Source organism: Natrix helvetica (genome assembly GCF_964273705.1).
Source record: "Natrix helvetica genome assembly, chromosome: Z".
NCBI lineage: Eukaryota > Metazoa > Chordata > Lepidosauria > Squamata > Natricidae > Natrix > Natrix helvetica.
Genome location: NC_138554.1, coordinates 140,504,200 through 140,520,342, shown reverse-complemented (window position 1 = coordinate 140,520,342; position 16,143 = coordinate 140,504,200). Strand labels below are relative to the sequence as shown.

At 43.6% G+C, this 16,143-nt stretch overlaps 1 protein-coding gene across 1 annotated transcript; it reads left to right on the top strand.

Moving 5' to 3' along the window:
• Positions 1–10,845: 10,845 nt before the first annotated feature.
• LOC309382065 (polypeptide N-acetylgalactosaminyltransferase 4-like) lies at positions 10,846–15,537 on the top strand. Its single transcript, XM_081933528.1, has one exon. The coding sequence runs from the start codon at positions 10,875–10,877 to the stop codon at positions 12,597–12,599; it is 1,725 nt and encodes a 574-aa protein (XP_081789654.1). The 5' UTR covers positions 10,846–10,874; the 3' UTR covers positions 12,600–15,537.
• The last annotated feature ends 606 nt before the right edge of the window (positions 15,538–16,143 follow it).

Sequence of the window (16,143 nt, the reverse complement as noted above, 5' to 3'; positions counted from 1 at the left end):
TCAGCTGATTCATATTTATGACCATTTGCAGCGTCCTGAGGTCATGGCCCTTTGGCGAGCTGACAAGCAAAATCAATGGAGAAACCAGATTCACTTAATGACCGTGTGACTAATTTAACAACAACAGGGATTCACTTAACAATGGCGACTGGAAAGGTGGTAAAATGGGGCAAAACTCGCTGAACAAATGTCTTGCTTAGCAACAGAAATTTGGGGCTCAGTTGTGGTCGTACGTCGAGACTCGAGGACTAGCTGTAGATGAAGTCATCTGATGGCTGTTGCTTTCTCCTGGACAGTTCAGACCAGTGTCCTGAGGTCATGTGATCCCCTTTTCCGATCTTCTGACCAGTCTTCGCTTACGGCCACAGTTGAGCACCAAATGTCTGTTGACATTTGTGAAGTGAGCTTTGCCCTGTTTTATGACTCTTCTTGCCCCATTTCTGAAGTGAATCGCACCAGTTGTTCTTTGAGTCACAGGGTTGTTAAGTGAAGCTGACTTCCTGCTGGTCAGAAGGTTGCAAAAAGGGGATCACGTGAACCCGGGATATCGTAACACGTCCTTAATATGAGTCTGTTGCTGAGCATTTGAATATGCAGGGATGCTTGTGTAAGAAATGGTCATAAGTCACTTTTGTGAGTTGGTTGTCGTTTCTCACTAAATAAAGTGTTGGAAATTGAGGACTTAGAGAGAGGACCAGATGGGGCAAAACTAATTTAACAACTGTTGCTTAGCAACAGACATTTTGGGCTCAATTATAGTCTTACACCTAGGATTACTTCAATCAAACAAAAGAGAGCTGGAAGGGAACTCGGAGGTGTTCTCATCCAGCCCCCTGCTGAAGCAGGTGACTCTTACAAAATGACAGAATTGGAAGGGACTTGGAGGTCATCTAATCCAACCCCCTGCTCAAGCAGGAGACCCTTACAGAATTATAGAATAACAGGGTTGGAAGAAGCCTTGGATGTCATGTAGTCCAACGTCCTGCTCAAGCAGGAGATCCTATATGTACCATTTCAGACAGGTGGATGTCCAGTTTCCTTCAAAACCCCCAGTCATGTAGAACAAATAAATAAATAGAAATATTTGGCAGATGCCCGCAGGGCCTTATCGGCATCTTGCTGCTGATTAATTGAGAAATGGCAGGCGATCCTGGTTAAGACAAACTGGAAGTGGGATGAAGGTTAAAGGAAGTGGCTTTCCCCCCACCCTTTCAACAGTCAAACTTGGCTTGTTTTCTTGAAACAAGAACACACACAAAAACCCAGAATTATTTCTGCTTTGCATGCAAGGACTTTCTCACTCTGCTTTGCCACCTGGCTGGCTGCCATGTATCCATTCAGCATTTCTTTTTTTAATTCTCTTCCATTTTTTCTGCTTTGACTCCCAATTTTCATTTCTTTTTTAATTCTCTTCCAATTTTTTCTGCTTTGACTCCCAATTTTCATTTCTTTTTAAATTTTCATTTAATTTTTTCTGCTTTAACTCACAATGTTCATTTCTTTTTTAATTCTCTTCCATTTTTTTTTCTCCTTCAGCTCACAATGTCCATTACTTTTTCAATTCTCTTCCAATGGTTTCTGCTTTGGCTCACCATTGTCGTCTTTTCAAGTGAGTCCCGGCAACGGAGGGAGGCCTGGCTATTCTCTCTTTTTTTTTTTTCAGCCAAGAGTTACACAACCAGGGAAATGATGACTAAAGCAATTGTGTCCCTCCACAATTACAGTATTGGTGTGGCTGGTTAGATATTGACCTTAAAATTTCCCAATAGTTGTGCCTGTTCCAAGCACTCAGAACAAGACTGTTGCATAATTACGTCAGTGTGAAATCACAAGTTTTACCTTTCGCATACTTGTTCCGGATAACCCTTTTTCAAATACAGGCTGTCCTTGAATTACGACCACAATGGAGCCCCAAATTTACCTTGCTTAAGTGAAGCAAATTTTGCTCCGTTTTATGACTTTTGGACCGCCATTGCTAAGTAAATCGTTGCCATTATTACGTGAGTCACACTGTTGTTAAGTGAATCTGACTTCCCCCCTTGACTTTGCTAGTCAGGAGGTCGCAAAAGCGGATTGTGTGACACTCCCGGGGGATGCTGTGACCGTCGTAAACAAGAGGCAGCGCAGCATGTGAATTTTGATCACGGGACTGTGAGGACTTCATGATTGTCATTAAGTGTGAAAAATGGTCCTAAGGCACTTTTGTCATGACCCTTGTAACTTTGAACGGTCAGTAAATGAACTGTTGTAAATTGAGGACTACCTGAAAATGCAACTGGTTGTAGTTTAGTGGCCTTTGAAGTTACAATGACCCTGAAAAAAGTGACTTACGACTGTTGTCCACACTTACGACCGTTGCTACATCCCCTTCCTCATGTGATCAAAATTCAGACGCTTGGCAACTGACTCGTATTTACGGCGGTCGCAACATCCTGGGGGATCATGCAATCCCCTTTTGTGACCTTCTGCCAGGCAAAGTCAATGGGGAAGCCAGATTCACTTGTAACCCACTTAACAACTGTAGGGATTCACTTAACCATGGTGGCAAGGAAGGTCGCAAAATGGGGAAAAACTCACTTAACAACCCTTACTTAGCAACAAAAATATTGGGCTCCATCTTAACTACCTAACTTAACATTTGTGGTGCTTCATTTAACAACTGTGGCCAGAAAGTTCATAAAATGGGAAAAGACTCACGTAACAACTGTCTCGCTTAGCAACAGATATTTGGGGCTCAATTGTGGTCATGTCAAGGACTGCCTGTAATACATACACCACATTAAGGAAAGTTACCAATCCGTCTCTTTAGCTCTCTATATTCTTTTTCTTTAGCTACATGCAGTCCTCGATTTACGACCTCAATAGGGATACAAATTTCTGCAGCTAGCCAAGTCGGTTGTTCTGCGAATCTTTTATTGTACAAAAAGTCCTCGATTTACAACACTCCAATTTCTGTTGCTAAGCAAGACGCTTGTTCTGCACTTTTTGCCTCCTTTTATGATCTTTCCTGCCACTGTTGTTAAGTGAATCACTACAGGGGTTCAGTTAGTAAGCTGAATCCGGCTTCCCCGTTGACTTTACTGGTTGGCAGGTTGCAAAAGGGGTGGGTGCAACCATCATAAATATGAGTCAGTTGCTAAGCAATCAAATTTTGATCAGGTGACCCTACTGCAACGGATGTAAGCTGAAACTGGTCACAAGCCACTTTTATCGTTTTTAGCAATAAACTTTCCCATCCTTGCCGGGCCTAAGCAGAGTTCAAATACCTGGAGGTTATTTCCCTGGCTGGTTTTAGAAAAAAAAAATAGAATTTAAGTCGGAGACAGAAAGCAAAAATGCAGGATAGGTGATGGGAGTCAAAGTCCCATCATATAAAAGTGAGTTTTATATTCCCTTTTATTGAAGAGCTCCATAGCGCCTATAGAGTAACTTCATTGAGGCCTACTGGTGTTGGCCAGCCCAAATTACAACAAGTAATATACTTTTAGCTAATATAACACTTTTAGATTAGGAGGGGGAGGGGAGGAGGGGGGGATGTAGAATCCTTGGTGCTCTCTGAGCTTGGTTGTTTCTTTGCGGACATTTTATGACCCAGCTAGGGAACATCTTCAGTACTAAAAGGGAGCAAGAAGAGGACGACAATGATTGTGAGGATACTTTGTGCTCTCTGAGCACGTTGGGTTTTTTTGCAGACGTTTCATGGCCCAACTAGGGAACATCATCAGTTCTATGCATTGATGTAACATTGATGTAGCATTGATGATATTCCCCAGTTTGGCCATGAAAACCAAACCGAAAGAGCACCAAGAACCCCACAGTCCTGCCTACTGTTCCTCTTCCTCCCTTCTAGCACTGATGACATTCCCTAGTTCGGTCATGAGACATCTGCAAGAAAACAACCCAGCTCAGAGAACACCCAAGGACTCCGTAATCCTCCTCCTTCCTCTCCTCCTCTCCGCAAACCCCCCCACTCCCTTCCAGCACTGATGATGTTTCCTAGTTGGGTCATTAAAGGTCTGCAGGGAAACCACCCAGCTCAGAGAGCATCAAGGACCCCACAGTGCAATATCTACGTATGTTGCCAGGGATAAAATCTCGGTTGAGAAATTTAGGCTGTCGGCTTGAAGGGCCTGTTGTTGCCGAATAATTTTGGTGGAAATAATTTCAGAGGAGCTCCCTTCCAATTGTTGGAAGAAACGTCCTTCCTGGTTCAGTTCCCGGGGGGGGGGGGGGGAAGACCCTGGAAACATGGAGGCTGCTTGGAAAGATGGTTTGATGGTAGACAGGCTCCCACACGGCTTGAGCTGCTGCACAGAAAAGGGGGATCAGATGCTTCCAGAGGTTGGGTGGAGAAGAGAAAAAGAGCGTGGGAGGCTGAAAGTCCCTTGTTTTAATACCCTCTCTGGCCTTTGATCTTGATCTTGTATTCTGATTGGTTGGGGGTCTCCCAGGGACGGGGGTCTTAGCTAACTTGGTAGGTTGTGTGCCTTTGAAGTCCCAAGTTTGGTTGAGCCTTGTTTCTTCCCAGGTGCCCAGTGGTGAGATGGGTAAAAGGTTAATACTATCATGCCTTAATCCCATCACCCTGGATCTGAAGGGGGCAGATCTTTGTTATGTAGAATAGACTGGATCAGGCCTTTTAATGGCCCATCAGTGCAACACAAAGCTTGCATATCAACGGCTTTCAGGCTGCATAACATTTTTCGGCTTTGTTGCTTCATAGTTTTTGTTTTTTAAAAAATATACACCCCATATAGAAACTCACTGACCGAGTTTCCTGTTGTCCTTTGAGTTTTTCTTTGTCAGAAGGAGGTTTAGGTAAGGCAGGTATTCCTCGACTTACAGTGGAGTCCAAAATTATTATTTTTTCTCTTGCTAAAAAGTGAAACATGGGTTCAGGGGGTTTGGCCCCATTTTATGAGCTTCCCTGCCACCATCGAGTGAATCACTGCAGCCGTTAAGCCAGTTACACAGCGGTTAATGGCTTTGCTCATCAGAATGTCGCAAAAGGCGGATCGTATGACTCCTGGGGAACACTGAGACAGTCCTAAACACGAGTCGGTGGCTGAGTGTGTGAATTCAGGACAGTGAGGAAGCTGTGATGGTCGTAAGTATGAAAACATTCCCCAGTCCTGTTTTTCCCCAGGGCCATTGCAACTTGGGACCATCACTAAATGAACGGTTATAAGTCAGAGGACTACCGTACTGTTCCAAACCAACAATGGTTTTAAACTCTTGTACAACTTTTCCTGGGTGACTATTTGCCAACCTGCCTTAACCAAAACGTCACAAAATATTCTCCTTAGTCACGCTGCATTGTGTCATTTTGTGGGAGGCGGCTTTTTTGGACATTTTGTGGGAGGCGGCTGTTTTGGAGTGGCCAGTTTTCGGTGTTTGTGGACCGCATGAGACCGTCAGCAGCCTCACAGTGCATGAAGCTTTATAAAAGTCACAAATGAAGCAATGGGGGCTTCTCTCCCTGCAGCTTTGGAAACGTCACAAACAGGACGTGTGCCAAAATTGAAGTATTTGCACAGCTGTGTTAATACAATAAACACTCTACTGCAATCTTCTGAGGTCCAAACTAGGCTTGACATTAATTAATTAGAATTGCATGGAAGGGACCTTGGAGGTCTTATAGTCCACCCCTCCTGCTCAAGCAGGAGGCAGGACACCCTTTCTATCTTTCTTCTCTCCCTATTCTTTCTTCCTTCCTTCCCTCCTACCCTCCCTCCTTCCTCTTCCTTCTCTCCTGTCTTTATTTTCCTTCCTTCTTTCCTTTCTCTCTCCCTTCCTTCCTCTTTTTCCTTCTTTCTCTTTCTTTCTCCCTTCCTCCTTTTGTCTTTTTCTTTATTTTCTGTCTTTATTTCTCTCCCTCCCTCCCTCCCTTTTCCTTCCTTCCTTTTTTCTTTCTTTTTTCTCTTTTTCTCCCTTTTTTGTCTTTCTCTTTTTTCTTTCTTTTCTCTCCCTCCCTCCTTTCCTTCCCATTGCTTTTTAAACTGTTGCCTAATTTATCACCCCGATCCTGGCTAATAATTAAGACTCCTCAAGTTGTATTGAGGAGTGTACTTGAAAAGAGTAAGATTCTACATTTAGGCAACAAAAATGGAATGCACAGGTACAGTATAGGTGGTACCTTGCTCAGTAGTAGTAACTGTGAAAGGGATCTTGGAGTCCCAGTGGGCAACCATTTAAATAGGAGCCAGCCGTGGGCAGCAGCTGCCAAAAAAGCCAACACAGTTCTAGGCTGCATCAACAGAGGGATAGAATCAAGATCATGTGAAGTGTTGATACCACTTTATAAGGCCTTGGTAAGGCCACACTTGGAATACTGCATTCAGTTCTGGTCGCCACGATGTAAAAAAGATGTGGAGACTCTAGAAAGAGTGCAGAGAAGAGCAACAAAGAGGATTAGGGGACTGGAGACTAAAACATATGAAGAACGGTTGCAGGAACTGGGTATCTCTAGTTTAAGAGAAAGAAGGACTAGGGGAGACATGATAGCAGTCTTCCAATATCTCAGGGGTTGCCCCAAAGAAGAGGGAGTCAAACTATTCTCCAAGGCACCTGAGGGCAGAACAAGAAGCAATGGGTGGAAACTAATCAAGGAGAGAAGCAACTTAGAACTGAGGAGAAATTTCCTGACAGTGAGAACAATTAACCAGTGGAACAGCTTGCCTTCAAAGATTATTCTCCAAGGCACCTGAGGGTGGAACAAGAAGCAATGGATGGAAACTAATCAAGGAGAGAAGCAACTTAGAACTGAGGAGAAATTTCCTGACAGTGAGAACAATTAACCAGTGGAACAGCTTGCCTTCAAAGATTATTCTCCAAGGCACCTGAGGGTGGAACAAGAAGCAATGGATGGAAACTAATCAAGGAGAGAAGCAACTTAGAACTGAGGAGAAATTTCCTGACAGTGAGAACAATTAACCAGTGGAACAGCTTGCCTTCAAAGATTATTCTCCAAGGCACCTGAGGGTAGAACAAGAAGCAATGGATGGAAACTAATCAAGGAGAGAAGCAACTTAGAACTGAGGAGAAATTTCCTGGCAGTGAGAACAATTAACCAGTGGAACAGCTTGCCTTCAAAGATTATTCTCCAAGGCACCTGAGGGTAGAACAAGAAGCAATGGATGGAAACTAATCAAGGAGAGAAGCAACTTAGAACTGAGGAGAAATTTCCTGACAGTGAGAACAATTAATCAGTGGAACAGAAATTGCCTCCAGAAGTTGTGAATGCCCCAACACTGGAAGTCTTTAAGAAGAGACTGGGCGGCCATCTGTCTGAAACGGTATAGGGTTTCCTGCCTAGGCAGGGGGTTGGACTAGAAGACCTCCAAGTTCCCTTCCAACTCTACTATTGTATTGTATTGTATTGTATATTTCCTGTTAATAAAGTGGATTCTATGGTCCCCCCAAAAAAACCAAGTGGCAAGGAAGGTTTTGAATGGGGCAAAGCTCACTTCACTGATGTCTTGCTTAAGGACAGAAATTTGGTCCTCCGTTGTGGTCGTTAAGATGGGGACTGCCTGCATTGTCGTTGTTCTCCATTGCAACCGGTCAGGGAGAAGCTCCTGCATTATTTTTTCCGATCAGTGTGTGGAGCCAGAGAACAAAGTTTCCTTCTTTGGAAGGGAGAAGTGTGTGATTTTGTGGGTGTGTTATTTGTTATGTGGTTTGACCTCCCCTTGGTCATGAGCCACGGGTTGCGAATAAATCCATCAGTTTGGCCCTAGGCAAGAATGTGGAGGAAAAACAAACGCCCAACCCGGATGGATCCGATTGCTGGGACTTTCCCACTGTGAAATTTAGAACTCAGTGCTCTCTGAGCTGGGTAGGTTTCTTGCAGACTTTTCACGACCCAACTAGGGAACAACTTCAGTGCTAGAAGGGAGGAGGGTTCTAGAGAGGGAGAGGAAGGGAGTGGGGAGGACTCTTTGGTGCTCTCTGAGCTGGGTTGTATATCGGTCTGTCCATCTCTCTTTATGTATGTACGTAGGTACACACACACACACACACACACACAAATGTATTTCTTCATAAGGGCATAAATCCAAACAAAACACTTCCTGGTATGCTTTACGTGTGTGTGTGTGTGTGTGTGTGTGTGTATCTTATTCCATCTTTGGGTTATTCCACAGATCTGGGAAGGAAGGTATTTAGTTTTCCCTGCAATTTGTTCACACACAAATATATTTCCTCATATATTGCGGGTCTGTCATCTTTTCAGCTCCAATATTTGTTTTTTGGACTGCCTTAAAGGTTTGCAGGGATCTTTGGAAACCTTCCCTATTTAGACTAAAACCCGGCTAGTCCTCAACCTACGACCGTAACGGAGCCCGATATTTCAGTTGCCAAGTGAAACATCGCTGGAGTGAATTTGGCCCCTTTATTGCCACTGTTGTTAGGCAATTCACTGCAATTGTTAAGTGAATCTCGTCATCAGAAGGGGATCACGTGACACCCCCCCCCTCCCCAGGATGAGGTGACCGTTGTAAAGATGAGACTGTTCCCAAGCATTTGAATTTTGATCCCGGGAGCCTGGAGATGCTGCAACGGTCGTTAAGGGTGAACAACTGTCCTAAGTCAAGTGCCATTGTAACTTGGAACCTTCACTAAATGAATGTTGTAAATAAAGGACTAGCAATATCCCTCAAGTTCCAGAAATAAAGCCACATTAGTTTTAGATGTGATTTCGTAGAAATTGTCCCACCTTTGATCCTTTTCGCCAAATTCCCACTGACTAAATTTGCACTCAGCTCAGGCTTCAACTTTGCCATCTACACCAGAAGCCAAATTCGTAAATAATCTATCATGGCTGGCTGAGGAATTTGGGTTGTTGAAGTTTCTGCTTGAGCAGGAGGCTGGACTAGAAGACCTCCAATGCTCTGTTCTGTTCCGTTCTATTCTATTTCCAATTCTTATTCTATTCTTCCATATCCTATTTATGTTCTAATCTTTTCAATTATATTCCATATTCCATTCTATTCTATTCAATACAATGCTATACAATAGCAGAGTTGGAAGGGATCTTGGAGGTCTTCTAGTCCAACCCCCTGCCTAGGCAGGAAACCCTATACCGTTTCAGACAAATGGCTATCCAACATCTTCTTAAAGTCTTCCAGTGTTGGGGCATTCACAACGTCTAGAGGCAATTTCTGTTCCACTGATGAATTGTTCTCACTGCCAGGAAGTTTCTCCTCAGTTCTAAGTTGCTTCTCTCCTTGATTAGTTTCCACCCATTGCTTCTTGTTCTACCCTCAGGTGCCTTGGAGAATAGTTTGACTCCCTCTTCTTTGTGGCAACCCCTGAGATATTGGAACAATGCTATCATGTCTCCCCTAGTCCTTCTTTCTCTTAAGCTAAACATACCCAGTTCCTGCAACCGTTCTTCATATGTTTTAGTCTCCAGTCCCCTAATCCTCTTTGTTGCTCTTCTCTGCACCCTTTCTAGAGTCTCTGCATCTTTTCTACATCGTGGTGACCAGAACTGGATGCCGTATTCCAAGTGTGGCCTTACCAAGGCATTATAAAGTGGTATTAACACTTCACATGATCTTGATTCTATCCCTCTGTTGATGCAGCCTAGAACTGTGTTGGCTTTTTTTGCAGCTGCTATTCTATTTTTTGTTCTAGTCTATTCTATTCCACTCCACTCCATTCCATTCCATATTCTGTTCTGTTCTAATCTTTTCAATTCTATTCCATATTCTATTCTTTCTATTCTATATTCTCCACTCCTCTCCTATTCCATAAGTCTTCAAGTTGCCAAGTTTAGAGACCCTGCATTTGGACTAATTTATCTTGGTAGATTGAAGATGGATATGATAGCAGATAGATAGATTGATGAATGGATGGATGGATGGATGTGATAGAAGATAGATAGATAGATAGATGATAGATAGATAGATAGATAGATAGATAGATAGATAGATAGATAGATGATAGATAGAAGATGGGTGTGATAGATAGTAGATAGATAACAAATAGATGATTGATAGATAATTATCTTTTTGTGAACACATTGGCGCACATTATTAAACAATGAAATTCTGATACTCACTCAAAAGTTGATATATTTGTATATGTGTGTGTGTGCGTACATACGCATATCACAGTCTTTCTGAATATATATGAAGGGGGGGGGGAAGAGTGAGTGTTAACCAGGCTAATTGAAGATGCTGAAAATATATTAATAGAGATGATGAATAGATGATTGATACTAGAGAATGATAAAAAACAGTAATAGCTGATAAATATATTGATAGATGGTAAATAGTAGATGGTAAATAATAGATAATGATAGATGATAAATAGATGATTGATAGGGAAATATAGATGATAAATAATAGGTGGGTGGGTGGATAGATGTTATGATAGGTAAATATAGAAAATAAATAATAGACAGATGATTAATAGGTTAATAGATAAGATGGGTAGACAGGCAGATGCAAGGAACAGGTCGCCGTAAAACTAGCCCAAAAACCAACCTCACAACCCCCCACTGCCCCCCGCCCCCGCTCGCGGCGTTTCTTCTCGCAAGGTCTCCGCGGGGCTTCGGCTGGCTCCTCTTTTTCCGTCAGGGGTGGGGGTGGGGAGGGCTTCCTGGAAAGAAGAAGCGAGGCAAGCCCCCCCTTCTCCCCCTTCCTGTCTTCCCCCTCCCCGGCGCCCCAAAACCCGTCGGAGCGCAGCCCTGCAGCAAGCAAGTAAGCATGCATGCAAGCGAAGCAAAGCGCACAGAATTTCACATATGCAACAGCCGGGCGCGCCCCGCCTGGGCGGGCGGAGGGGAGGAGGCGGCGGTTCCTCCTCCTCCTTCCTCCTCCTCCGATCGTCCTCGCTGCTACGGCCGCCTCTCCTCTTCCTCGGCCATGCGAACCCGGCTGTCCCGTCGGGGCTGCGCTCTTTTGGGCTTGCTGAGCGCGGTGGCTTTGCTAGCTCTCCAGCTGCCAAGGCCTCCTTTCGGGTCGCCCCCGGGCGCCCGAGCTGGAAGAGGGACCTCCAGGGGTCTTAACTCCCTATTGCCTGAGCAACTCTCCCAACCCGTCCAGGCCAAGCCCCCTCCGGATCCCTCTGCGCCTGGGGAATGGGGCAAAGCATCCCACCTGAGCTTGGATGCGGAGCAGAAGCGACAGGAGGAACGCTTGCTGGAGCGCTATGCCATCAACGTCTACGTTAGCGACCGCATCTCGCTGCACCGTCACATCCAGGACGGTCGGATGTCCGAGTGCAAAGCCAAGATGTACGAGTACCGCCAGCTGCCCACCACCTCAGTGGTCATCGCCTTCTATAATGAGGCCTGGTCCACCCTCCTGAGGACGGTGCACAGTGTCTTGGAAACCAGCCCGGCTGTTGTACTTAAGGAGATCATTCTGGTGGACGATCTCAGCGACCGAGCATATCTGAAGGGTGAGCTGGAGGCCTACCTCAGCCACCTGCCCCGGGTGCGCCTGATCCGCACCCAGAAGCGGGAAGGGTTAGTGCGCGCCCGGCTGATTGGAGCCACCTTCGCAACCGGCGAAGTCCTCACCTTCCTGGATTGCCACTGCGAGTGCATCCCTGGATGGCTGGAGCCCTTGCTGGAACGCATCGCCCAGAACGATTCCGTCGTTGTCTGTCCGGTGATCGACACCATCGATTGGAATACGTTCGAGTTTTACATGCAATCTGGCGAGCCCATGATTGGCGGCTTCGACTGGCGGCTAACCTTTCAGTGGCAGGTAGTTCCTCCCTATGAGAGGCAACGCCGGAAGTCCAAAGTAGATCCCATCCGATCGCCCACCATGGCCGGCGGCCTCTTTGCCGTCAGCAGGAAATACTTTGAGTACCTTGGCACGTACGACACTGGTATGGACGTCTGGGGCGGTGAAAACTTGGAACTCTCTTTCCGTGTCTGGCAGTGCGGTGGTGTCTTGGAAATCCACCCGTGTTCCCACGTTGGACACGTCTTTCCGAAACGGGCCCCGTATGCCAGGCCTAACTTTCTACAGAACACCGCCCGGGCTGCCGAAGTCTGGATGGACCACTACAAAGAACATTTCTACAACCGGAATCCTCCGGCGCGTAAGGAGAACTTTGGCGACCTCGCTGAACGGAAACTCTTACGGCAGCGTCTGCAGTGTCAGAATTTCGACTGGTATTTGAAAACCGTCTTCCCCAATTTACACGTCCCGGAGGATCGGCCCGGCTGGCATGGCGCCATCCACAACCTGGGCATCTCTTCTGAATGTTTGGATTACAACTCGCCAGAACACAATCCCACCGGGGCTCACCTGAGCCTTTTCGGATGCCACGGCCAAGGCGGCAACCAATTCTTTGAATACACGTCGAACCTGGAAATCCGTTTCAACTCGGTGACCGAACTGTGCGCTGAAGTGCCAGAGCAGAAGGATTTTGTCGGCATGAGAAATTGTCCGAAGGATAAGTCCCCCGTGCCGGAAGTCATAATATGGCATTTTAAAGAAGATGGCACAATCTACCACCCACAGTCTGCCAAATGTCTGAGCGCTTACCGTACGCCAGAGGGTCACGCGGACGTAAAGATGAGGACGTGTAATCCATCGGATAAAAACCAGCTCTGGAGGTTCGAAAAATAGACCCGGATCGCGGCCTAAAATATAATTCCTGGCAATCTAAAGTTTGGGCCTCTTGAAATTGTCAAGATTTCTAGATGAAAACGAAGGAGGGGGAAAAAATAAGATTTCTGGATCGGTTGGTGAAAAAGTGCCTTTTTTTCCTAAACTGAGAGATTGGCAGAACGCAACAACACTTCGCACACAAGTTGAAGTGTGTTCGTTCTGCAGGGACTATGATCCACGGGACCGTCCCGGGAACGGGCTAAATTCGAGGGAACTAAGGACAGCACAATAATTGTTCCGTTTTTAAGATTTGCTAAGGGATGAGCAAAGTTGCAAAGTTGAGGAAATGGATTTTCTGAAGCTGGACCAGAAGCATTGCTTTCAAGTAATGTTTTCCAACCTTGGCAACTTTAAAATGTGTGGACTTCAACTCCCAGAAATCCATTTCAACAACTTCCCATGATTCCACTTCAATTTGTCTGGCTGGGGAATTCTGGGAGTCGAACTCCACGCATCTCAAAAGTTTGGGAAAAACTATAAAGAATTATGCTTTAACAAATGTGCCGAAATGAAACTTACGGAATTAGGAAATTCCTTATTTTAGGATGGAGTTTTAATTCCTCTCTTTTGCTCCACGCACCTCTCTCCTCATTAGATTTAGTGTTTAAACAAGTATTTAACTAGTGTTTAGTTAAATGGGTTAAAGAAGAATCTCACTAGTGTTTGGTTAAACTGGGTAGATTGGTTAAATTGGTTAACCAATTGTTTAGCTAGCATTTGTGTCGTGATTAAATTGGTTAAAGGAGAGTTTAGTGTTTGTGTAAATTGGTTACACGAGTGTTTGGTGGAAGACTGAAATATTCTAAACGCTCATTTTTAATAGGAGCACAGCTAGGGCTTTCTGTGGGGGGGAGGGGAAATTTAAAAGCAATAAAAGATTGGTTAATATTTCTAATCAATCCCAATGTGAAATTGATTTGGGAAAGCAGGCAGAAATAAAACCAGTTTTAAATGAGATAAAAGCCAGAAAACATTAATGCTAAATATCAAAAGCCCCAGTTTGCAAGTTATTATTATTGTATGTGGGGAAAAATGGGATTAACCATCTCTGCCTGTTTAGACAATCAATCCCTTTTTAAGGCAGAGGGGGGGAAAATTGTGGCCAGGTTCATCATGCATCACGCCTTATGATAAACATTTTGCTTTTCTTGAGGCCTAGAAACTTTCCTTTGAAAGTTTCCTTTATTTATCTTGAGTGGGGTTTTAAGGCGGCGTTCTACGTCCTCCTTCGCTACGTGGCAGATCCGTGAGTAAGGAGTGGTAGTAACCGGTGAGGATTTGTTTGTTCCCAAGGTTGAAATCTCATAACCTGTACCGATACTCTAAAAAAAAGAAGAACATTGGATGGTTAATTCCATTTGCCAAATATCCAAATGCCCTTGCCAGCCAAATCCGGGTGGTGGCCAAATTTTTTAATTTTTATATATTAAACTAAAGGGAATTTCACAGCTCGATCTTGGTGGGGCTAAAAGAGAAACAGGAAAATTAAAAACATCACCATAAAAGCATAGATGAGTCATCAGCCTTCAATGTCAGAGGTTCAGGAAAGTTTTTATAGACTGTCAATAGACAGAAGAACAGTCCCAGAGTTGTAAGGGACCTTGGAGGTCTTCTAGTCTAGTAATCTAGTAAATAGATTTTTAAAGATTATTTTTCAGTACGTAGGTGATGGAGATGGAAGGAAGCTTTCGAACCAAGTGCTGATTAAAAATAGATTTTTGTAGATTATTTGTTAATGTGTAGGTGATGGAGAGGAAAGAATATCTTCAATCCGTTTTCACTTGCAGGGTTGGGAGTACAGTAAAGAATTTTGCAATTATTCACCAGAAATAAGACATAACAATAGAATTAAGTTGCTCGAATTTCTCCTAAGGGGGTGAAATTTTAGGAACTTCGTTCAGGAGAACTTTTGGTGATAGGGCAAAACGGTCCTCCTTTCCTTCTCTGAATCTTTTTTTACAAAAACCTTCTGGGTTTTTTCTTTGGGGATTTGATAGCCCGAGACAATCGCAATCTAATTGATTTATTAGGGAAGAAAATACCTTGGTTTACCTAGATTGTCCTATGCACTTCTGTCTATGGTATGCCAATAAAATTCTTTGATGCTTTAGCACTGAGTTGGGGATTAAAACTTGCAAAATTTGTGTCTTGAAAACTCACAAGTGGCCTTGGCTTCTGGCGCGGAAGGTGTCGTGTGAATTACGGCCGTTTTAGCTATGCAATTATTCCTTTCGCCTGTTTGCCTTATCGCAGGTTTTTTTTAAAAAAATTCCATATTTTTTAAATGCAAAACTTGTATATGTGCCTAGTTTAAAATTTATTTTGGGAGAAATTCTGCTAGCTGAGCAGAAAGCCCAGAGGGACCAATATATATATATATATATCTATATAGAATATTTTAACTATGCATAGTTCTAAACCCATTTAGTGTATAGAAGATGTTCCCAGCTTTATAAAGTTGATTGCAAGGAAAATATGCAATAAAAAGGTGTTGTTTCACTGTGCTCAAAAGCACAAACTCCAGCAGCAAATTTGCAATAATTGTTCGGAATAGCAGGAATGCGTGTCTGTTAAAAGTTTGTAAATATTTTTTTGTGCAGAGAATTTGCACTGGCAATCTTTTTCATTTTAGCTCCGGCATTGTTTGTAAGTAAAAGTTCAGAAAGCAATAATGGTTGATGAGTTTTTAAATTGTTTTATAGCTCGCAAAAAAACAAGGTAGAAGTACTTGTGTTCTTTTAACAATGATAAAATTAGATTTGACTGTAAGGCCTTGATACTACTGATCTTTTTCCCCAGATCTGTCTTTAGGGACTTGAATGATTTGACAAGTACATGTTTTGCGATAAGTGGTTTGAAATGGCAAAAATAAAAATAAAAATTCCAATTAAACCTGTGATTGTAAGCTGATCTTTTGTCTGTTGTGGTGGTTTTTACAATATATTTCTGGACCTACATCTCTGTTTCATTAATACAATGTGGGTAAATTGTCTTAGACTTACGGCCACAACCAAACCCACAATTTACATTGCTAAACAAGGCCATTAAGTGATTTGCATCTCGTTTTACAACCTCTCTTGCCATGGATGTTAAGCAAAGCACTGCAGTTGTTAAGTGAATTAAGCAAATCTGGTTTCCTACAGTGCATTTCCATGAGGGTTCCATGAGGGGAACTAGAATACAGAATGCAGAATACAGAATAAATACAGAATACATAAGGCAGAGAATAGAATAGAGAATGCAGAATACAGAATGCCGAATAAATACAATACAGAGTAGGTAACACCGAATGCAGAACTCAGAACACAGAATAGAGAACCCAGGAATACAGAATAAATGCAGAATGTAGAATATGGAATAGAGTGCATAATACAGAATGCAGAACCCAGAGTGCAAACTATAGAACACAACATAAATACAGAATGCAGAATAAAGAACCCAGAATACAGAATGCAGAATAAATACAGATTGTACAATACAGAATAGAATGCATAATACAGAA

Excerpts from the sequence above, each read along its gene's own strand:
- LOC309382065 (XM_081933528.1), top strand. The coding sequence starts at position 10,875 with ATGCGAACCCGGCTGTCCCGTCGGGGCTGCGCTCTTTTGGGCTTGCTG.